This window comes from Juglans regia, chromosome 8 (assembly GCF_001411555.2).
Source record: "Juglans regia cultivar Chandler chromosome 8, Walnut 2.0, whole genome shotgun sequence".
NCBI lineage: Eukaryota > Viridiplantae > Streptophyta > Magnoliopsida > Fagales > Juglandaceae > Juglans > Juglans regia.
In genome coordinates, this window is record NC_049908.1 from 19,228,987 (window position 1) to 19,252,607 (window position 23,621).

The following is a 23,621-nucleotide window of genomic DNA, read 5'->3' on the forward strand; positions in this document are numbered from 1 at the left end:
CTTGGAGCTACAGAACAATCAGGTGAAGGGGTGGAATCATTGTTTCCTTTTTCTGTCAAGTAAAGGATGGGAGCTTTCAGTTGGCCAGGTCAATCGGTGTAACTACCTGGCTTGCGCCATCTGGGGAGTTGTAGGCAAAGACAAAAGCATTCGGTCGACGGTGACTCCCAAAGAGGCGAGCAGGGTGGAAATTATTGGGGCCTGGTTAAAGGCACACCCTAATGATGTTTACTCTGAGGCCTCGCTAAAAGAGAGTAGCCTCCAATGATACCCAGCAAACACACGCTTTGCTGACCGTAGCATACCCATGCGGTCAGTCGTTCCCCAAGTCGACCGGTGAAGGGGAAAGGGAAGAAGCCCAAAAGGGATGCACCCACCCACAGTAGCTCTAACTCAGCACTGATGCCTCCTCCGAGGAAGTCTTCTGTTCCCCTGGTCGTTCAGCGGTTAAAGCCACTCTTAAAGAGGCGCATGTAGGCTTCTCTGACTCCTAAAGTAGCATCTTCCTCTTTTTCGCCGCGTAAGGCGAGTGAAGTGGGCTCATCCTAACAGGTTTAGGCCACTCCAGTGGGAGCTGGCATTCCTCGACTTGTGGGGCTCCCTCCAGTTCCTTTAGTGATACCTTCCCCCTGCCATTGGGCAACATAGGGTGTGTTAAGGACCTCACTCGAGGGGAGGAGTTGCTCTCTGTGATTTTATGGGGTACTTCTAGATCCTCCTAGCAAGGAGTCTCGAATAGTGGTCCTACCTCCTGAGATAAATATTGATATGATTCCTTCGCCAGAAGCCGATGAGCACTTTGTTGGGAGTGAGGACGAGTTTGACAGGGTTTTCATCCCAGAGTCCCCTATTGCTTATTCTCTGGAAGTTGAGGTTGCTCAATCGGAGTTGCTTCTGAGGGTGGCGAGGGCAACGAAGTTGTGTTTGGGAGGGAAATGGTAGGAGTAGTTGTGGGTTGCCAGGTTTTGGTTGATGCATCTGAAGCTGAGGTCGTGGCGGCGTCAATGGGGGTCAATGAAGCTTTGGTTTTCCTCGCCGATGTTGAGGCTTCATTGTCTTTCATTGACACCATCTCAGCCTTAGTGTCAGCTGGTGCCGGTGCTAAGGTGGCAGCAGAGGAGGTGAGTGAGGCGAGGCTACTCTCTTAGGATTTGATGTTGGTATGGTGGAGGCGGGAGCTAGTGAGACTCCAACAGTTCAAACCGATCCTAGGGCTTTCGCAAATCTTCTTGAAGCCAATACTGGGGTTGGGGGCTCCGGCACCCAAGAGGTCAAACCATTAGCTAAAAGGGATCTTGAACATGCCAAGGAAGGTGAAGACTGGGCAAGTCCATCTTTGCTGCAGTTTATGAGTGATATTGAGGGTCAAGGCGCCGACACAGTGGGTAGTGGCAACTCTTTGGTTGGGACTCTTCCTGGAGGAAGGGATTGCACTACTTCGGGGTCGGTGGTGGATAGAGCTTGCTTCGAGTCTATCCAAGAGATGGTCGGAACATTTAGGGATTTCTTTCTCCAGGGTTGGAGAAATCTTCATGGCAGGAGATGGAGCAGCTGACAACCTTTATTGTGGGAGGCCCAAGGCCTTAAAAGGCAAGAATTGGGCACTCCGATCCATAGCACGATTGACTTTGAATCATGCCAAGAAAGAGAGGGAGAGAAATGAGGAGTTGGAGGAGGCCCTTGTCAAGGCGAAATTTAGTCTCCAGCAGAGGCAGAAGAGGATAATCCGGCTATGTTGCTGGAAAGCTCAACTCAAGTCCGATCTGGCGAGGTCATGAGAGGAAGCAGCACTCAGCAAGGAAGCGAAGGACAACCTTTAGTTCTCCCTAGACTGCCAGCTGGAGGAACTTGATAGGCTCATAGTTGAGAATTCAAGGTTGAACAAACAACATGACTCTAATGCCCGATCATACAAGTGGCTCGAGGGGAGATTCGAGGAGCTTTCTGAGTCCTTGAAGAGTAAATCGGATTCTCTTAAGGCCAGGTCCCAGAGGGTTAAGGATTTGGAGGCCGAGAATGCTTTGGCCGTGCCGGAGAATCCAACAAAAAACCTAGGTTGGTGAGTTAGAAACTAGGTTGGCCAAGGTTGAGCGTAAGATAGCTACTCACGAAGCGACTATCGAGGACCTGCGCGACGAATTTTCACATGTCCGCTTGGTTTGTGATGATGACTGGTCCTACAACTACTTAGAGGGCTTGGAGAGAATACGAGACTTGAGGTCTCTAGAATTGAAAGACCTTCCCTCGGACTCGACAGCGTTGAAGCGAGGTGCCTCAATAGGCAAGGATCTTATCCCAAGCATTCTTTTAGATGACCCCGCCAACTGACTTTCATTTGTTGTCCTTTTCTCTTGTATTTTTGTGTTTTTCCCTCCTTCACCTATACATACACTTTATAGTAGCATTAATGAATTTTCAATTATTACTCTATCTTTGTTGCTTTTGAGCTTTGTTTCTACTTTTTCTCCTCTATTCTCTTTCTTTTTGCTATATATATTCGGGGTGAGTAATGAACAAGGGGAGCTGAGTGAACTTGGTTAATGTAGGCTATCCAAACTTTCATCCATGAGATGAGCCATACTAGCTCTAGCTGGGTGGCCTAGATCCGGGTGACCAAGGGCCTGTGCTTGGCCACGGGTGAGTTTGGGCAGCCGAAAAGGCTTGCCCACGTCCCTCAGTTAATGCAAATGGCTTACAACATGAAATAGTTAGCACAGATAACACTTAATTTCAATTGTTCAGAAGTTGGGTCTGCTCTTCACCAAGATGGCGTCAAATTAAGTTCTCGGGCAACCCGAGAGGCTGGACCCACTCTCCTTCATGAGGGGGGTTGAGTTGCCCGAGGATGGACTCACCCTTTAGTTCCTCACGGGTAGGTAAGTTAGGCAGTTTGAGACCGAATCCACTCCCGCCTATTGACACCACGGGGAAGGTAAGTGTCAAGTAGGTTGGCGTTGATCTCGCATTTCACCATGATGGAGGTCAGGGTAAGTTGTCGGCAGCCAAGAGGTTGGACCCACTCTCATCCGTGAGGGAGGTCGGGCTGCCGGCCTGGATGGACCCGCCTATTAACTCTCATGGGGAAGTAAGTTGGACAGTTTGATACTGAACCTGCTCCCACCTGTTGACGCCTACGAGGAAGGTAAATGTCGGGCAACCAAAGGCTAGACCCGCAGTCCACTGTGAGAGGGATAAAACAGACTTAAGGTGTAACCCACCCCATGTGTTATGTGTTATGTGTTACAGCCTTGACGAATGATAGCTCCAAGGCTCCAAGAACGCTCCAAGAACGTTCCAAGTTTTATGCGTGAGAAATTTACTCCCTGACTAGGGAGTGCTTTCATGTGACAAACATGGCTGATGTAGGGGGCTCCCAACCCCCTCCAAGAAACCCAGTCCGGCAGAGGACGTTTGTGGAATTATTGCTAAATGCGCCTCAGGCTATACCTGAGGTTGCTATTCCACTTTAGCACCCTAAGCATGTGGAGGGTGAAGTTTTTGTGCAATTTACGAAGGAAGAACTAGATCGTTCTGCTATTCCATTTCGATTCTCTTTGATCCTGAAGTTCTTGTGGTAAAGGCCTTCTCTGGATCGTATTAGAGGGTTCATACATAGCTGATGGGGCCTTTCAACACAGCCAGTGGTGTCTGTGATGCGCAGACCACGAAATGTTTTTGTGAGGTCCTCAAATGAAGAAGATTTTTTGAAAGCCGTTTCATGGGAGAGTTCTGACATTGAAGGGGCTGCATATCGGGCCTTTCAATGGATGATAGAGTTTAAAGAGGATGAGGAACCGACGCAGGTACCAATGTGGATTATTCTTCCTGGTCTCCCTCCGAATCTATATCAAGAATCATATTTATGGAATATAGTGGCTCCAATTTGTATATTCTTTCGTAGGGATAATGCAACACGGTGTGCCACTAGAACTAATGGTGCGAGAGTTTGTGTGCTTATGAACATTGATCAAGATCCAATTTCTTCTATTTGGATTGGAATGCTGAGGCACCCTACAAGTATTTTTCAAGAGGTGGAGTATGAAACTTTGCCGGCATTTTGTTCTTGTTGTAAAGTGCAAGGTCATAATCTGAAAAACATGTAGGAATAAGCTCAAGGAAGGAAAAGAACCCAAGAACTTGAGGAATATGAAATCGAATAGAGTTTGGGTTCCTAAGGAGAAGGAGGATGAGGTCAATGCAAAGAAAGATCCGCTAGGTAACACTATAGAGTCGTCCTCTGTTTTGGTTATTCAAGATTTAGAGGCCAATGATCAGACGTTAAATGATGGAAGTGGTGTAGGGGTTGTGTCTTTAGAAGCTGAGGTTGATAGGGAAGAAGCTGAGCCTTTAGTGCATGAGAAATATTTGACGTTGTGTGTAGAATCAAGAGGAGCCCAAGCAGATAGACATTTGGTTTTGGTTACGAGCGATGACCAGATTTTGAAGCCTGTGGTTACATCTCCGATGGATGGGCTGGAAGATAATTCTGAGACGCAAATAGGAGGCACACGGGTTCCTATATTGGAAGATTTGCAGCTGGTGAATTTTAACCAAGATCACATTGGTATGGAATAGAAGTCTGAAGATGAGGCTAAGTTTATTCATCCTGCGAAGGAGAAGGATGGCAGTTCTGACTCTGAATTAACAAGAGAAAAGGTAGTTCCTAAAAGAATGTTAAGAAGTTCTACAAGGGTTCCGAGCAGACCCTCTAAACATATTCAATGATGAACAAAATTATGTTTTGGAATATAAGAGGAATTGGCACTTCCAGAAAGTGATTATGGGCGTTGGTTCGGGTTCATAATCTGTTCGGGTTCATAATCCTTCTATTCTCTTTCTGGCGAAGCCATTCCGGGATGATAGTCAACTGAGTTATTGGAGTAATTATTTTTTGTTTAGTGAATGTATCTCTAATGCGGACCAGGCTGGTAAAATTTGGTGTTTCTGGACCATTGGTTATAGGTGGATGTCATGGGTGGATCAAATCAACATATCTTTGATGATTAATTCCAGTGTGTTGATTTCAGCTGTATACGCAAAGTGACGGTATCTAGATAGGCGGGCTTTATGGGATGATTTGCTTGTTATCAATAATTTGCAATTGCCTCATGTGATTTTGGGGGACTTTAATATATTACGTAATGATAGCGAAAGACGTGGTGGCAGTTCGAGGTTGCTCATGGCAATGGAGGATTTTTGTTCTTTCATTGACAATGGTGGATTGGTGGAAATGTCGTTTTTAGGGAACAAATTCTCATGATGTAATGGGCAATCTGGGCTGGCTTGCTCATGGGCACAGCTTGATAGAGCCTTATGTAATCTGAAATTTCTGAAGCTAGTTCCTTCGGTATAGAATCATTATTTGCCCAGGAGGTCTTCAGACCATGCTCCAATGCTCTTGGCCCTCTCGGAGACTTCATCTAGGTATGGTCCTACCTCTTTTAAATTTCATTATATGTGGACTACTCATGAGGATTTTTGGCAATGTGTGTCGAGTTCTTGGGAGGTAGAGGTTTATGGAACTAGTTTGTGGAAATTAGCAGGAAAATTGAAGAGGCTAAAATAGGCTCTTAGAACTTGGAACAAGGAGATATTTGGTTGGACTGAGCGACATATTAGAGAGTTAAAAATAAGAATGGAAGAAGGTGAAGCTAGCTTGCAATAGAGGTTTTCAGAAGATGTTGAAATGGAATTTTTAGCTAATTAGATGGAGATTAATGTCTGGTTGAGATGGGAGGAAGCTCGCCTAGCTCAACAATTTAAGCAAGATTGGATTTTACAGGGTGAAGTGTCATCTTCTTTCTTTAAAGCATTACAATTCAGGAAACATAATGTGGTAATGGAAATGAAAATGGCTGATGGTCGTGTACTTAGCACGCCGGAAGCCATTCATGAGATGGCTTGTGTATATTTTGAGGACTTTCTTAAGGCAAATCAGTCGAGGTCATCGCCAAATTTGGCTGATTTAATTGCGGGTGAAGTGTCAAAAGAGGAGAATAATATTTTTGGCAGTTCTCCTTCATTGGAGGAAGTAAAAAATGCTCTTTTGTCTATTCCTAAGGATAGTAGTCCTGGTCCGGATGGCTTTGGTTCAGGGTTCTATCAACATTGTTGGTCTTTAGTGAAAGATGATTTATTTGAAGCAATTACTAATTTTTTTAGCGGGACTGAGCTTCCAAGGTTTTACACTGCCTCTTATATTGTTCTACTTCCTAAGGTACAGAATCCAACGTCGTTTGGAAATTTTAGGCTGATCAGTCTTTGTTCCGTGGTTTATAAAATATGCTCTAAGATTCTAGTGAATCGTTTTTCAGCGCTCTTTAGCAGAATAATTTCAAAGGAACAAGGAGCTTTTCTTCCAAGTAGAAGTATCTTCGAAAATATTAGTCTCACTCAGGAACTTACTGATGATATTAATAAAAAAATTCGAGGCAATATATTGATGAAAATTGACTTTGCAAAAGCCTATGATACGATTGATTGGGAGTTTTTATTTTTTGTCCTGGAAGCTTTTGGTTTCTCTCTGAAAACTCGACAGGTTATGAGGTAATGTGTTACTACACCTTGGTATTCGATTGTAATAAATGGCATAGCAAAGGGGTTCTTTAAGAGTGGAAGGGGTCTCCGACAAGTTGATCCTTTATCCCCGTACTTATTCATTTTAGTGGAGGAAGTACTTTCCCGTTTAATTAAGAAGTTTGAAGAAGGAAGAGTAAAGCATTATTCTCATCCGAGACATGGCCCTATAATCTCACATTTATTATATGCTGATGATATGATAATTTTTTCTAATGAAGGAAAATCTTCTATTTTGGAAGTAGTTGGTATATTGAGTACCTACGCTTCATGGTCGGGACAACAGGTAAACAATGCCAAATCTCATATTTTTTTTCTCTAAGCATATTAATAGTGTTAGACGGGGGCATATCTTATCCATCACTCAGTTCTTGGAAAGGGTGTTTCCATTCAAGTATTTAGGGGTTCCAATTATATCAGGAAGATTGAAGTCATTACATGTCCAGGATATTGTTCAAAGAATTCGTAAACAGATTGAAGGTTGGAAAATAAATTTCCTTTCCGCTGAGGCGAGATTGATTCTTTTAAAACAAGTATTGTCGAGTATGCCAATCCATCTCCTTTTGGTGATGCATGTTCCGAAAATTGTTTATATTCGGATTAATAAGATTTTGAGTACCTTTTTTTAGGGTTTAGTTAATGGGAATCCTAAGAAAAAGCGGATTAAATGGGAGAAACTTTGTAATCTGGTGGATGAGCGAGGGCTTGGGTTGAGGAAATTAAGTGATGTTCAGAGGTCGTTACATTCTAAATTTGCCTGGAACCTCCTATGTTCTGATTCTAATTGGCAAAAGTATTTTTCTGCAAAGTATATGTGTGGTGTGCACCCGTTGGAGATTAATGCAACAAGAGGAACCCGATTTTGGAAATCTGTAGCTAATGAATTGCCTTTCGTTCTCTTGCATTCTAAGTGGAAAACTCGTGGGGGGAATGTGTATTTTTGGAAGGATAAGTGGATGAGTTCTGGTCCTTTGAGGGAGAGTTGCCCGATTGTGGGTGATTTGAATTTGAAAGTGAACCAGGTTATGCTGAATAATAGCTGGGATTTGAATAATCTGGAACAATTAGAAGGGTCAGGAAAAGCTATAGAAATTGTTAATGAAACTAAGGGTCAGAGGATAGGAGAAGATAAGCTTATCTGGTTGGGTAACTCGGACGGTTCTTTTACGTCCAGGAGTGCCTTAGTCTTGTTTGGGTGAGCAATCATAAATATGAATGGACGGATTGGATATGGAATGTTGCAATTCCTAAAAAGTTTTCTGTGTTTATGTGGAAGGCCTGAATTCAAGTCTAAGTGTGGATGAACATATAAGGAATTTGGGAGTGCCTTTAGTGTCTAAGTGTGAGTGTTTTCGACAAGGTGCCGTATAAGAGATTAATCATGTGTTGTATAGTGGGTACATAGCGGCAGTCATTTGGAAATTTAGCTCAAATATATTGGGTATTCCATTTGTCCCTATTCAGTCTTGGAAAGCAACAGTGGAGGCTTGGTTTAGGAGAGCATCAAAATCATCACAACTTGGTAAGCTAATTGGCTTTGTTCTAGTGATAATTTCCTGGAACTTATGGAGGTGGAGATGTAAAGCCAGGATGGAAGGTAAGAAAGAAAATGTTCATGTGTTATGGAGATGGGTTAAGTATTGGATTCATTGGGTTGGTATTAAAATTAGTAAGGCTTCTCGCTTAGTGGATAATGATTTTAAGGTGTTAAAATCTTTGAATTTGCCTATTATTGCAAGAAAGAAGTAAGTTTTTAAGGTAGTCAGATGGGCAAAGCCAAACAGAGGGTGGCTTAAAATGAATGTGGATAGAAGTAGCCTAAATAATCCAGGAATGTTGGGTGCAGGAGGAGTAGTTAGGAATGATTTCAAGAATGTGTTATATGCTTTCTTTGAGTCATATGGGCATGGTAGTAATAATCTTGCGGAAGTTATGACTCTATGGGCAAGTCTTAAACATTGTAAACAATGGGGTTCGATAATCTTATCATTGAGATGGATTCTTTAATGGTAGTGAATTGGATTAAGAATGGAAGATGTACTCTTTGGTATCTAGAGGACTTTTGGGAAGAAATAGTTAAAATGTTGGGAGAGATAAATTTTTATGTTAGGCATATATATCGGGAAGGAAATAAGGCTGCCGATTTTTTGGCATGGGTAGGAAGTAGTGGTGTTTCTCATGTTAGGGTAGGTCAACCGGAGCTTCCATATTTGCTGAAAGGGATCATCAGAACAGATGCATGTGGTCTACCTCAGATTCGAAAGTGCTGAATGTCAGGATGTAAATTTGGTTGTGTAATTTGATTTTGGTTAGAGTTAGGCTTGATAGGTTTTTTTTTAGTTTTTGTTTGAGTACTTGGGGATTTATTTTCTTTATTTTCAATTTTTTGTAAATGCCAAGTACTGTGATTGTTACCACGGTTTTCCTCCGCCACAAGTGAAGGCTCAATAATAAACTTGGGCAGGGGTCACTATTGGACATGTGATTACCTTCTCTTTAATAAAAAAAAAAAAGGTGTAACCCACCCCTTTGGATCCCACGGGGAGGTAAGTTGTCAGACAGCTAGGTCCGCTCTTCACCATGATGGGTCTAGGTAAGTTGTTGGGCAGCCGAAAGGCTGGACCCACTCTCCTCCGTGAGGGGGGTCGAGGTTCCCCAGGTTGGACTCGTCCTTTAGTTCCCTATGGAGAGTTAAGTCGAGCATTTTGGGACTAGACCCGCTCTCGACCGTTGACATTATAGCTAAGGTAAGTTGTTGGCGATGGAGATTATGTTCTTGGAGAGGGGAGACGGAGATACAGCTGGGAGAGAATGCTTCAAGACGATACAAAGTTCATTCCTGGGAAAATCACAATTTCATTAATATTTTTTACATCATTGACTATGGTAATACAACTTACACATTTTCTAATATTTTCAACAATAAAACTTCCGCAAATGCTCAGCATTCCAAGGATGTGGCAGCTCCTTCCCTTGGGAGTTTCGGAGTCGGTAGGAGTCTCGACAGTTGTTGGTGGTAACTACATAGGGGTCTTCCCATCGGGGACCCAGCTTTCCTTCCTCTTAGGTGGTCGTCCCTATTTTTTTTGGTACCATGTCGCCTATCTTGAATGCCATCAATCCTACCCGTTTGTTGAAACAACGTTCAGCCCTCCTCTTATTGACCTCCGTCCTCACTTCCGCTTCAAGTCTGAGCTCCTCCAATAAGTCGAGTTGTTCTTCTAGTCACTCGTTCTTGAAGCTTTGCTCTAAGTGTTGTACCCAGCAGGTAGGAATCCTCTCTTCGACCGGCGGCATCGTGTCCATAGGTGAGAGGGAAGGGGGTTTCTTCTATCGAGGTCCTCACTATGATTTGGTATGCCCATAATACGTTGGGGAGTTCCTCTCCCTAGGAGCCTTTCCTGTCACTGAGGTTCTTCTTGAGAATCCTCATTAGCATCTTGTTGGTTGCCTTGACTTGCCCGTTGGACTGCGGATGCCCTAGAGATGAGTACCGAAATTTGATTCCCAAGTCCTGGCACTACTCCAAGTGGTGGTCAGAGTCAAACCGTCTCCTGTTCTCTGATTTGATGAAGGGAGGGATGCTGAATTTGCAGATGGCATACTTTCATAAGAAGCGGGTGATATTGCTCGTCATGATCATTGCCAACACTTCAGCCTCTACCCATTTGGTGAAGTAGTCCACCGCCACTATCACAAATGTTACTCCCCCTTTGCCCGAAGGAAGGGGGTCTACCAGGTCAACTCCCAATTATGCGAACGGCCAGGGTGAGGTGATTGATGTCAGCGCCTCAGGCGGGCAATGGAGTACCAAGGAGTATTCTTAACACTTCCTATACTTCCGAACATATTCCTCTACGTCTTGGAGGGCGCGAGGCCAATAGTTCCCAGTCCTTATCACTTTGCCTACCAACACCTTTCCCCCAGAGTGGTTGCCATAGATTCCCTCATGCACCTCTACCAACACGTGTTGGGCTTCTTCGAATGAGACACAACTCAAGAGAGGCATAGAGTAACGTCGCTTATACAAAACTCCATCAAGTAAGGTGTAGTGTGCTACTCTATTCCTGATCTTCCTAGTTTCCCACCTGTTATCAAGTAGCTCGTTGGTGTCTATATAGCTGATTATGTCCATCGCCCACTCTGGGGCTCCCGGCCTTATCTCCACGACTGCAATTCCTACGGTGGGCATTTCAACAGTCCTAACAATCGTTTGTTCTAGTAGAGGATAAACTTCTTGCCCAGAAGCCGCTCGTGCTAACTTGTCCACCTTTTGTTTCTCGGCCCTTGGTACTTGTTGGATCTAAAAGTAGCTGAAGCGGGCATGCTCGCCTTCTATTTTCCTTAAGCACTTCTTTAGTTTTTTGCTCTTGGTAGCAAACTCCCCCTACACCTGGTTGGCCACCACTTGAGAGTCGGCCCACACCTTTATCTCTTCAGCAACCAATGACCTGTCAATCACCAAACTAGAGAACAACACCTCGTACTCTACCTTGTTGTTGGTAGTTTTAAATGTTAACATAATAGCGCAATCATGCTCCTCACCCGTATCCATAACAATATGCACCCCCACTCTCCCCTCCAGCCCAGCAGGAGGAGCCATCAACGTAGACTTGTTAGGGTTTCATAGGCTGTGCATGTTCGACTCCTTCTGGGAAGCCAGTGAACTTTGCCACAAAATCTACAAACACCTACCCTTTAACAGCATTTTTGGGTATATATTCAATGTCGAATTCGCTCAGCTCCTCTGCCGAGTTCATCAGGCACCCCGAGGTGTCAAGTCTTTGTAAGATCTTCTTTAGTGGGTTTCTGCCAGGACCCACACCGGGTGAGCTTGGAAATATGGGCGGAGCCATTAGGTGGTTACCACTAAGGTGCAGCCGAGCTGGTCCATGCGCGGATATCTGGCCTTACTCCTCGGTAGGCATGACTAGTGTAGTACACGGCCTTTTGGATTCCTTCCTCATCCCGTACAGGGGCAAGGACTCCCCACATCTAGCTGGCTGAGTAGTGGAGGGCTGGTGAGGTACTCTTTGAGAGCCTTGAAGGCTTGGTCGCATTTGCCATCCCATGCATGTGCCTTTTGCAATACTTTGAAAATGGTGGGCATTTATTAGTGGACCTTGATACCAATCTGTTAAGGGCCACCACCCAGCCGATGAGTTTCTGCATTTCGTTGATGTTTTGTGGTGGGACCATGTGGAGTATAGCCTCTACTTTCTCCCAATTAGCTTTTATTCCCCATTCTAAAACCATGAAGTTTAGAAACTTCCTTTGGTACTATTGTAATACCGCAAAGGCTTCAAAGAGATCGTTGAGGTGTTGCTCAGGGGCTTCACTTTTGGCCAACAGATCGTTCATGTAGACTTCCATGTTCCTTCCAAATTGATTCTTAAACATGTAGATGACCAGCCGCTGATAGGTGGCCCCCGCGTTCTTCAACCCAAATAGCATGGCCGAGTAGCAATACAACCCCTTATCAGTCATGAACGATGACTTCTCCTCATCGTCAGGGTACATGAGGATTTGGTTGTACCCGAAGTAGGTGTCCATAAAGCTCAACATGCAATGGCCTACAATGAAGTCGATAATCAAATCAATGTGGGGTAGCGGGAAGCTGTCCTTTGAGCATGCTTTGTTCAAATCAGTGAAGTTGACTCACATTTTTCACTTGCCATTTGTCTTCTTCACCAACACAACATTGGACAACCATTATGGGTAATATGCTTCCTGTATGAAACCCGCCTTTAATAGGCGATCAACTTCTACAGCGATGGCGGCTAGGGGTGTAAATTTAAATCAGAAAACCAGAAAACCGGACCGGACCAGATCGGTTGGACCGATTTTGAACTTGTCCGGTCTGGGATCGGTTCTTGTAATACGCAAACCAGCCAAAACCGATCCTATTATGGTTTTAGGATTTCCCGGACCGAACCGGTTGATAAAAAATATATATATAAATTAATATTTTATATATCAGTTTTATACAAAATTAAAATTATACAAAATATTATATATATATATATATATAAGTTTTATATATAGTGTATAATTATATGTGAAAATTTTATATATAATTATATATCATATATGAAATAATTTCATATTATAATCTATAAATTATAACACAAGATTTTTATCTTAAATCTAAACATTTTTAATTTGTTTGATCATATGCTATTAATATAATTATATGTAAGATAATGTTATTATAAGAATAAAGTTTAATCTTAAAAATGAAAATTTAATTGATCATGTATTATATAGCTATACTAATATATAGTTTATAACTAATACTAATATATAGCTATACTAATATATAAGTTTATAGCTAATACTAATATATAACTATACTAATAGTCTAATATTAATACTATTATATAGTCTAATATATTATATAGCTATACTAATATATAAGTCTATAATTATTTAACTAATACTAATAGTTTAATATAGACTCTAGTTATACTTATACTAAATCACTATAACTAATACTAATATATAACTCTACTAATAGTCTAATATTAATACTATTATATAGTCTAATATATTATATAGCTATACTAATATATAAGTTTATAACTATTTAACTAATACTAATAGTTCAATATAGACTATAGTCATACTTATACTAATATAGTTATACTAAATCACTATAACTAATACTAATATATAACTATACTAATAGGCTAATATTAATACTATTTGACTAGTCTAATGTATTATATAGCTATACTAATAAGTAATATATAAGTCTATAACTATTTAACTAATACTAATAGTTTAATATAGACTATAGACTATAGTCGTACTTATACTAATATAGCTATACTAAATCACTATAACTAATACTAATATATAACTATACTAATAGGCTAATATTAATACTATTTGACTAGTCTAATATATTATATAGCTATACTAATAAGTAATATATAAGTCTATAACTATTTAACTAATACTAATAGTTTAATATAGACTATAGATTATAGTCGTACTTATACTAATATAGCTATACTAAATCACTATAACTAATACTAATATATAACTATACTAATAGGTTAATATTAATACTATTAGACTATAGTATATTAAATGTATTACAAATATATATATTATATAGTCCAATATATAATATATTATACTATAATATATTAAATGTATTACAAATATATATATAGTTATACTAAATCACTATAGTTTTAAGTCTATTAAATGTATTACAAATATATATATATATAAATTTTAATTATCATTTAAAAAAAAACACATTGAAAAATGAAAATAATCAAATATTTTATAGATACGCCAAAAACGGAGCCGTTTTTCCTACAACTAAACCCTAAAATCATTTGTCTCGTAAGTGGATAGCCTCTCACTTCTCAAACTCTTCTCAGTGCTCTCGCGGCTCACCTCGCACTCTCTCATCTGCTCACTCTCTCATCTCTGACTCTCTGCCTTGGCGTCTCTCGTCTCTCACTCTCTCTCCTCTCTCTCTCAACTCTCTTAGCCCCTATCTGTCTGCCTAGTTTGCCCCCTCAATGGTAAGTTTTTTTTTTTTTTTAAATTGCATACTAGGATTTTTGTGATTGGGTTTTGTGATATTAGGGTTTTTGAATCCGAAATTTAGGATTTTTTGTGATTGTGTTTATTATTGTGTTTGTGATATTAAGGTTTTGTGATAGGGTTTGTGAAATTACTTTAAAATTATGATAGATTATATTTGTGATATTAGGGTTTTTTTAATCCAAATTTTACTTTGATTCGGTTTTGTGATTGGGTTTGTGAAATTGAGTTTTTTGATTGGATAATTGAAATTACATTGATAGGGTTTTGTAATTTTTCTACTTGAATAACATCTGTGTAGTGTGTCCTGTTTAATGTTTATCAATTGGGGTTGAGGATTTGAATACACTGTGAAGGCTCAACAATTCTCTGTTTATTTTTGTTACAACAGAATCACAGATAGATCCTTCAAATGAAACAGAAACATATGGCAATATTCAACTTGCAGTGGAAAGGAGTCAAAGGACTATGGAATCAATGGCGACTAATGATCCGCTTTCTCCCAAATCTAATGTAAGCAAGCCATCTACTGGTAGGAAAAGATATGTAGTTTGGGATTATTTTATAAAGATTCATACTGAGGATAAGTCGAAACCTAGGGCTTCATGTAACCTTTGTGGGATGACTTATGCTTGTGATCCTAATATAAATGGCACAAAATCAATGTTGGGGCACTTAGAAAAAACATGTAAAAAGTCTCCACTTAGGAAAGTGGATAGAAACCAATCTATATTGGATTTCCAGTCTGGATCAAGCAGTGGGGGGTTTGTACCTATTGCTTTTAGTGTTGAGGCGTGTAGAGAAGCCTTAGCAGAAATGTTGGTTGTTGATGAGCTTCTTTTTAAACATGTGGAATGGGAGGGGTTTAAGAAATTCATGCTTGTTGTGCAACCTAGATGGAATGCAATTCCATCACGTGTAACGGTTGCAAAAGATATTTATAAACTTTATTTTAGAGAGAAAGACAAGCTGAAAAGTGCTCTTAAGGGGCAGCGCATTTGTCTAATCACAGATACATGGACACTCATGCAAAATTTTAACTACATGTGTCTCAATGCACATTTTATTGATGAAGATTGGAAAATGCTCAAAAAAATTATCAGTTTTTGTAAGGTTGAAAACCATAAGGGTGAAGCACTAGGTAAACAAATTGAAATGTGTCTGCTTGAATGGGGGAGGCCCAAAATATTTACAATTACACTTGATAATGCAAGTTCAAATAATGGGGCATTTTCGTATCTCAAAAGAAAGACAAGGAATAGAAGAGATATGATTTTGGAAAATAAGTTCTTGCATATGAGATGTTGTGCTCATATCTTGAACTTGATTGGTCGAGATGGGCAGAAAGAATATGATCAATCAATTGCAAGAATTAGTTGTGAAGTATGTGAAATTATCTCCACAAAGGTGGAACACATTTAAGCAATGTTGTTACAATGAAGATATTACTTGTAAAAGTAGTGTATGCTTAGATGTAGCAACCCATTGGAACTCCACTTATATGATGTTTGATAGGGCTGAAAAGCTTCAAAAAGCATTGCAACGGCTAGAGGATGAAGATCCGGGTTATGTTAAGAGTGTTGGGGAGGATGATAGTGAGGATGATGATGGTGTTAGTGAGTTGGGTAAAGGAGAGGCATCCACATTAGGGCCTCCAACCATGGATGATTGGGATAAGAGTAGGTTGTTTGTAAAAATTTTGAAACTTTTTTACGATGCAACCTTGCGTTACTCGGGCACCAATTATGTCACTTGCAACAGTTTTGTATTTGAGCTAGCAACAATTCAAGCTGCAATTAATTTGGAGTGTGTGGAAGAGCCTTATAATTTGAGGACACTATCATTTAGTATGAAATCTAAATATGAGAAGTATTGGGGAAATAATGAAAAAATGAATCTTTTGTTTTATGTTGGATTAGTTATTAATCCTCGATATAAAATGTGTTGTCTAACATATATTTTTGAATGAATATATGAGGATAATAGTTCAAAAGTTCTTATATTGGTGGATCGGGTTCAAGATGCCTTGACTCGTTTATATGATAGTTATTGTGAAAATGATGGAAGTAATATTGGGGCACCAGATCAAACTATGAGCCAATCAAGCGAGAAAGGGGCTAGTAGTACAAGTTCAACTGCTAGGGTAGGTCAAGATGATTTCAGATCATTAATCCATGCACAAATTAAGAAGCGTTTGGAGTCAGAGAACTCTTTGGAGACTAAATCTGAATTGGAGAGATATTTATGTGAAAAATGTGAAGGAGATGATGTGAAATTCAACTTGTTGACTTGGTGGAAGGTCAACTCCATTAAATGCCGCATGCTTTCAATAGTTGTGCAAGATGTTTTTGCAGTTCTGATATCTACAGTGGCCTCTGAGTTAGCTTTTAGCACAGCAGGTCGAGTACTTGATCCTTTCCGCAGTAGCCTATCTCCACTTATGGTAGAAGCCCTTATTTGTACACAAAATTGGCTCCGTTCTTCTATCCCGATTAACATTCGCACTTTAATGGATGATGTTGAGGAGTTTGAGAAAATTGATACAGGTATGTAGCATCATTCACATTTTCTTTAACTATCTCTAAAGTGTAAATCATATTAGTAATTTGTTTTAATTATTATGCTTATTTTCTTTTTCCCTTTTATGTAGAGCTCATGGAAGACCTAGAGAGTTTTTCAAGACCTACTTATTTGGCTAGAGATAATTAAATTTAAGGTAGGTCAACTTGTATAACATCTTTCCTTAAGTTTTGTTTTTATTATTTAATGTAATTACTAACTTTTTATTGGAATTAATTGCTTGATTTATTTTCATACAATTGCAAGGATTATTGAAGGGACTATTGGAGTTGGTGGCTTGGTGCATAGCTATTGGTTCTAGTTGAAGTTTTTTGTTGGATGTTCTAAGTTATTGTAATTTGGATTTCTAATTTGGATTTCTAATTTGGACTTGTAATTTGTTGGATTTTTAGACTTGTAATTCAGACTTTAAGTGTTTGGACTTGTAATTTTTTGGACTTGTAATTTGTTGGACTTTTGGATTTCTAATTTAGACTTTTGAACTTATTTTATTCCATAGGCTCATAGGCTTGTTGATGTCCATTCTTGAGTTTCTTGTGACTACTTTAAAAAATATGTGTAAGTACTAAGCTTGTAGTAGTTATATTTATAAGCTTGTAGAAGTTATATTTATAAATTTTTTTTTTCAGTTTTTGTACTAGTTATATTTATAAGCTTGTAGAAGATTTTGTTTAGTAAAGCAATTTTTTGGAAAGCAGTTTTTAGTAAAATATATTTTAGTTAATCAGATTTTTTGTAGTGAAGCAGATTTTTTATTTAAGTAGGTTTTAGTAAAGCAAGTTTTTTTAGTAAAAGTTAAAAGTTAAAACAGATTTTTTTTATTAAGAGTATCAAACAGCTTTTTTAAATCAGTTTTTTTTTTATAAACAAATTTTTAATGAGAAACTGTCAAACTTACATTTTAAAAAAACCAGAAAATCAGACCGGACCGGACCTGAAACTGGTAAAACTGGAAGTACCAGTTTAGAAGGTTAACTGGTGCGTAATCGATTTTGAAAAATGCAAAACCGGTACATACCGGTTCTGTCTTAGATTTTGTCCAAAACCGGACCGGACCAGTTACAACCCTAATGACGGCGTTCTTCTTAGCGCTAAAGTTTCGACATTTCTGTCTTACCCGCTTGGCTTCTGGGTCCATGCTCAGGTGGTGTTGCATCGCATTCGGATCGATTTCAGGCTTGTGCTCGTGATTCCAGGAGAAAACGTCACGGTGTTCCGTGAGGAGTTGTTGCATGGCATGCCTCATTTCAGGTGTCATTCCGCTACCAATCCTGGCCATAGCTTCGAGGCGGCTTGGGTCCAGGGGGATTAACTCTAGTGACTCATTTGGCTCTACCTTCTGAGGGCCTACTCATCTCAAATCTCTCCCTCTGTTGTGGCGTGTTTTAGGGCTATACACCGATGGGTTTGGCGTCGGTTTCGTGTGCCAAACCGAGACCCCACCGATGTCTACCATGAGAGTTTAGAAGAAAGTTACAGATGAGGAAACAATGTGAACTGAGGAAGAAGAAGACGCGGGGAAGAAGAAGGGGGTTATGTAATGCCCGTCCTTGTTGTGGGACTTTTATAAAATGATTTTAGGAAAGACGAAGGGAATTACCATTCGATTTAAAACTTTTTGCTTTCATACCCAGGGTGCAAGACTCTACATTATAAAAATAAAATGTGCTTTGAGAATAAAAGAGGTTTACAACGGAAAACATAAATCTTAAAATAAAAATGCCTCTCATATAGTTAAAACTCTCATGCCTAGACTTTCGTGCTCTTCCTCTTGGGCCGTGTCCATTCTGACGCGTACTGCTCATTCAGTTCCTGTGGAGGGGCACACAAAAACTAAAATAAGTCGATGACTCGTAAGCATTACTTCATACGGTTAAAATATAATAACATAGGTTTTCATTCATACATTCATCATACCATACATACTATACGTACATGCATGCATGCATGCGTTCGTTTGAAAACGTCACTAGACAGTATTTTTCTTTAAAAAGGGGGTTTCACTTTGTAAAAAGTTTCTCCCGTCAGTGCCTTCATTTCTTAAAGAATGCGATGCATTCATACATTTATACATTCTTTCTTATCACTTTCATTGGCCGGTACACACTTTTACACCCCGTGTGTTGGGGTTAGCGGTCTTCCTTTCGACCTGGACTCCGCCCGTGGCCATGGGTTGGGAATCCCTTTTCAGTCAGGGGGTAGCATTGGGTGTACTAGCAGTACTACTTACCCGGCATTGCAATCTGCCCAGTCCATTGGTACATTTTTCATTCATACATATGGTTGTTACGTATTTTCATACATCAAACGTTCAGTTCATTCAGTCCTTTCTTTTCAGTTCATTTCAGCTCTATCTTTTCAGTTCATTCATGGAAAAACGTCATTTAAAAACATGGGCTTAAACATCCTCTTTCATGGCATCATTTAAAACATCGGTTCATGACATCCTTAAAACATCGATTCATAGGGACTTTTTAAAACATTTTCTTCGCGTCAGTCAAAGTATCAGTTAAAGCATCAGGTATAAGTCTAAACATTTCTTTTCTTAGAAAATACATACAATAGATACTGCGTATAGTCATTCATTCACATGTGTACAATTAATACTTTGGGTGCGTGAAAAGGGGCTGCCAAGAAGGGTCATACATACGTATACCTTTGAACACTTATACTTAGCATGGTTTCGTAAAACATTTTTCGTGTCGTTTCATAAGGCATCGTAAAGGAAAAGCGTTTCGTTTTCATTTCACTCTAGAAGAGTATGAACGTAATATTTACTTGGACTCCATGCTACTTTCATATAATGCAGTCCATTCATGTGCGTGTCAGATGGCAACCTACACGCATACACATAACATTGACGTCATTCTTTATCTAATGCATAAGCAACTAAACTTAGAAGACATAAACTACAATTCACTTGGAACACTCTCCTTTTGTCCAGTTCTCTTACGTGCCTTTTACTATGTTAAAACATTCGGGATCCCCTTACAGTCACTACATCTTCCAAACTCAAGGTCTTACCTTGAGTGCCCATCTACTAAAGTGAACCCATGACTCACCTTAGGATTAAGACACTAAGACTTTCATCTTACTCGACGCATGATTCTGACCGACGGAGTCACGCATCTCAATCCTAGACAAGGCTCGCAGGCATTTAGAAACACACCATCTAGGTTTGGCATGCATAACGAGGCTCGCAGTAACTAGAGAGAAGGGGTAGACTGTTACATAATTTCCGTCCTCAGAACTTGCTTACGTCAGAAAGAATTAGCGGGTTGTTACAGGTTATTACATATATTTCTAGGCCCTAAAACGACGTTGTTTCACTCACTTAAGTGAAACAACGCTATTTCATTTACATATATTTCGAAAAAAATATATATATAAATAGTCGGCCGGTTAAACGGTTTTTTCCTATTTCAAACTGCGCCGAACCGGCCGACATCAGTTTTCATATATTCTTGCCGCATGCTGACCAGTTCCCAACCGATTTCAGATAGTTCTGTGCGCCGACGGCCGGTTTGAGTCAGAACCAGTCAATTTTCTTGGTTCCTGTACTACACTAGTGTGTTCAGGCGAGGGCGGAGGGATGTGGTCACCGTCCGGGCTGTCAACTAGATGAACCCTGTCACCCTTTGGCTTTAATTCCTACACATAACACTCTCGTGCTAGGACTTGCTTGCCTCAGACCTCCCCCACTCCCAAGGAGGTCGGGAACTTCATCTTCAAGTGGTAAGTCGACGTCACCGCCCTCAAGCTATTGAGGGTAGGCCTACCAAGTATGGCATTGTACGATGAGAGAGCTTTTACCACTATAAAGTCAGCCTTGGTTTAGGCCACATAAAGGACCTTGCCCGCCAAGACGAACAAAGTGATGGTGCCTACCGCCTGGATCATATCTCTTGAGAAGCCTTTCAATGGCATGGGCGTCGACCGAAGGTGACAGGTCAATCCCCATTCGAGTGAAAGCTTCCTAGAAAAGGATGTTTGCTGATAAGTGTGATTTTTATGTAATTTTTATTACTCTTTTACTTATGAAAAGTGTCAATTTTCCTTCAATACTATTGATTATATTTTATTTTTACATATTTTTCTTTATTTTCTTAGATTTGAAGGAATGAGAAGATTTAGTGCAAAGAGAGGGCATTTTGGTACAAAAGAAGAGACTACGGATCCAGACCGACAAGAGGCAATGACTGAGGAGACTCAATGCTGACCAAAATTGGTGACAAGAGTTAGGCAATGAGCAAGATATTTTACCTCCAGGGCGAGAAGACTTGAAAACAAGGCTCTGAGCGGTTAGATTGGGCAACAAGTCTAACCAATCAACTTAAAAGACCAACATAAACGACATCAGGAAAACCAGTAAGGGGCTAGAAAGTAATTTTTATCAAGAAAAAGATAAAGAAATCACAGAAGGAATCCACAAGAAGTCCAAGTTTAAAATACATTGGGAGACAGTCTGGACATGATTGATTGTTTCGATCATAACTTTCGACTCATATATCATATGGATCCAATTCCAGATGGGTTGGAAAGCTGACTTGAAGGACTACAACTTTGTCTCTAATAAGGATTTCTAAATTCTAATTTTGGAGTTTGTATGAGGCTACCAAAAATTAGTTCTAAAAGTTAGGCGAAAGTTAGGCGATTGTATAGGCGAAGATCATGAAAACATTAGGGTTTTTCTTGTGCCCTATATAAGCATATCCTTAGCACAAAATTAGGAGAGGAGAGTCTGAGTTTTAGAGTAAAATATTTCAGAGTTTATTATTTAAGTATCTTCGAAGGAGGCGGATCTGGGGAGTAAATGTAAGAGTCGCATGTTTCATCAACTGACTCCATCAAAGTACACTAATTTTATTCTTTTTCTTTTCAATTTCATTATGAACTAATTTTATTTTCTAGAGTTTTGATGTAGTCTAGCATTGAACACATAATTTATATTCTAAATTATTTTATTTTCAATATTTTTTTGATTGAGTATTTATTCCTTGTTCTTAATGCTTGCAATTTTTTAGCTAATTATTGTTTGATATATTGAATCACATTGAGACCAAGAGGTGATTTGTGATTAGAACTCTAGGATTAAGAACCATTAGTTGAGCGAAAGTAGAGATATTTTACCGTGATTAGTGTGATTTTTAAGAAAAATCCAAAAAACTTAATGAGTCTCCAATCAGTTAAATTCCATAGAGATGTGGAGTTATTAGTTAAAGATATTTTTGATATTGTTCGAGAGAAAATATTGAATAGCTAAGGGATTTTTATCATCAATTTGGGATAATTGGATTTCTATAACAAGGAAGAATAAATTGTATAGGATTTGCTAGGTGAAATCAAACACTCTAGATCTATTCTTATTATCTTTAAAATCTAAATTTTAATACTCTTTTCTTCAGTTTAATTTAGATAATCTATTATTTAAATTTTGATTTTTCAAATAATAATTAATTTAGTAAATTTCAGTACTCAATAACATAATGGTTCTTTAAAACATTTTACTACTTGTTATGATTCTGTGCACTTGCATATATTTTTATGTGAACAAGTTTTTGGCGCCGTTGTCGGGAATTAGTTGTTTGTTATTGATATTGATACTAACTAGATTGTTACTACTTTGGATGTTATTTTATTTTTAAAAATTGGTTCAAATTAGATCTCAGTTTGGTTTTTCTTTTCAAGAATTAGAAGTGCATGTCTCAATATAAATCATTAGAGTATACACTTTTCGATCCCGAGATTGAAAGAAACTTATGTCAGATTAATAAAGAGAAAAAGAAAGAGGTCGCTGCATCTAAATTTAATATGGCCAACCTGGAGCACAAGGCATTAAGAGACTATGTTATGCCCTCTGTCAATGGGGCGACATCTAGTATAAGAAGGCCAATTATACAAGCCAATAACTTCGAGATCAAGCTGGCCATCATTCAAATGATTCAACAAATCATCCAGTTTGGGAGGCTATCACAAGAGGATCCTAATGTTTATATTGCAAATTTTCTAGAAATTTGTGATACTTTTAAACACAATGGAGTGACAAATGATGCAATTCGATTAAGACTTTTTCCTTTCTTACTTAGGGAGAAGCAAAAACTTGGTTGAACTCTTTGCCGCCCGGCATCATCACCACTTGGGAGGAGTTGGCACAAAAATTCTTAGAAAAATATTTCCCTTTGGCCAAGATAGCGAAGTTAAGGAATGATATTACTACCTTCACCCAAAATTGAGAGTGAATCATTATATGAGGCATGGGAGAGATACAAGGATTTATTGCACAAGTGTCCACATCACGACCTCCCAGCCTGGCTTCAAGTATAGACATTTTACAATGGTTTGGGACCCACAAATCGATCTATGGTTGATGCAGTCGCGAGAGGAGCATTAATGAGTAAGACCCATGAAGCTGCATAAGAATTTATGAAAGAATTGGCATCCAACAACAATCAATAGTCTGCGAGAAAGCAATGCCAAGAAAGACGGCTGGAGTTTTTGAACTTGATTCTATTACCACATTGGCAGCACAGATGGCAAATCTATCACAACAACTAGGGGAGCTACCCGCCCCCTACGGGGCGGGGCCACCCCTTCCCCGCACCCCGCCCCCGGGATGCGGGGGCTGGGTACCCCGCCTCTTTTCACTTAAAAAAAATACTATATTTATTCTATTTAAAAATTATTTAGAAGTGCAAAAATAATTAAAAATACATTTTTAGATCCAAATTATAAATTTAAATTTTGCAAATATGACTATAATATAAAAATTATGTAATTTTTAAATTTGTTAGTACATATTTTGTGTAAATTGTAGTGTATTAGTTTTTAAACTATGTAGTTTTTAAATTTGTTAATGCATATTTTGTGAACAAGTCTAACAAATTGTAATATATATTTAT

General features: G+C 39.3%; 1 protein-coding gene and 1 non-coding gene across 2 annotated transcripts; one reads left to right on the plus strand and one right to left on the minus strand.

Moving 5' to 3' along the window:
• Positions 1-15,478: 15,478 nt before the first annotated feature.
• Positions 15,479-16,696, plus strand: LOC108990926 (zinc finger BED domain-containing protein RICESLEEPER 1-like). Its single transcript, XM_035692797.1, has 2 exons — positions 15,479-15,825; positions 16,129-16,696. Exons 1-2 carry the CDS (start codon positions 15,479-15,481, stop codon positions 16,694-16,696), a joined length of 915 nt encoding a protein of 304 aa, XP_035548690.1.
• A 6,220-nt stretch (positions 16,697-22,916) lies between these two features.
• LOC118349345 lies at positions 22,917-23,024 on the minus strand. Its single transcript, XR_004802315.1, has one exon. It is a non-coding gene; the product is annotated as a small nucleolar RNA R71 (small nucleolar RNA).
• Positions 23,025-23,621: the final 597 nt, after the last annotated feature.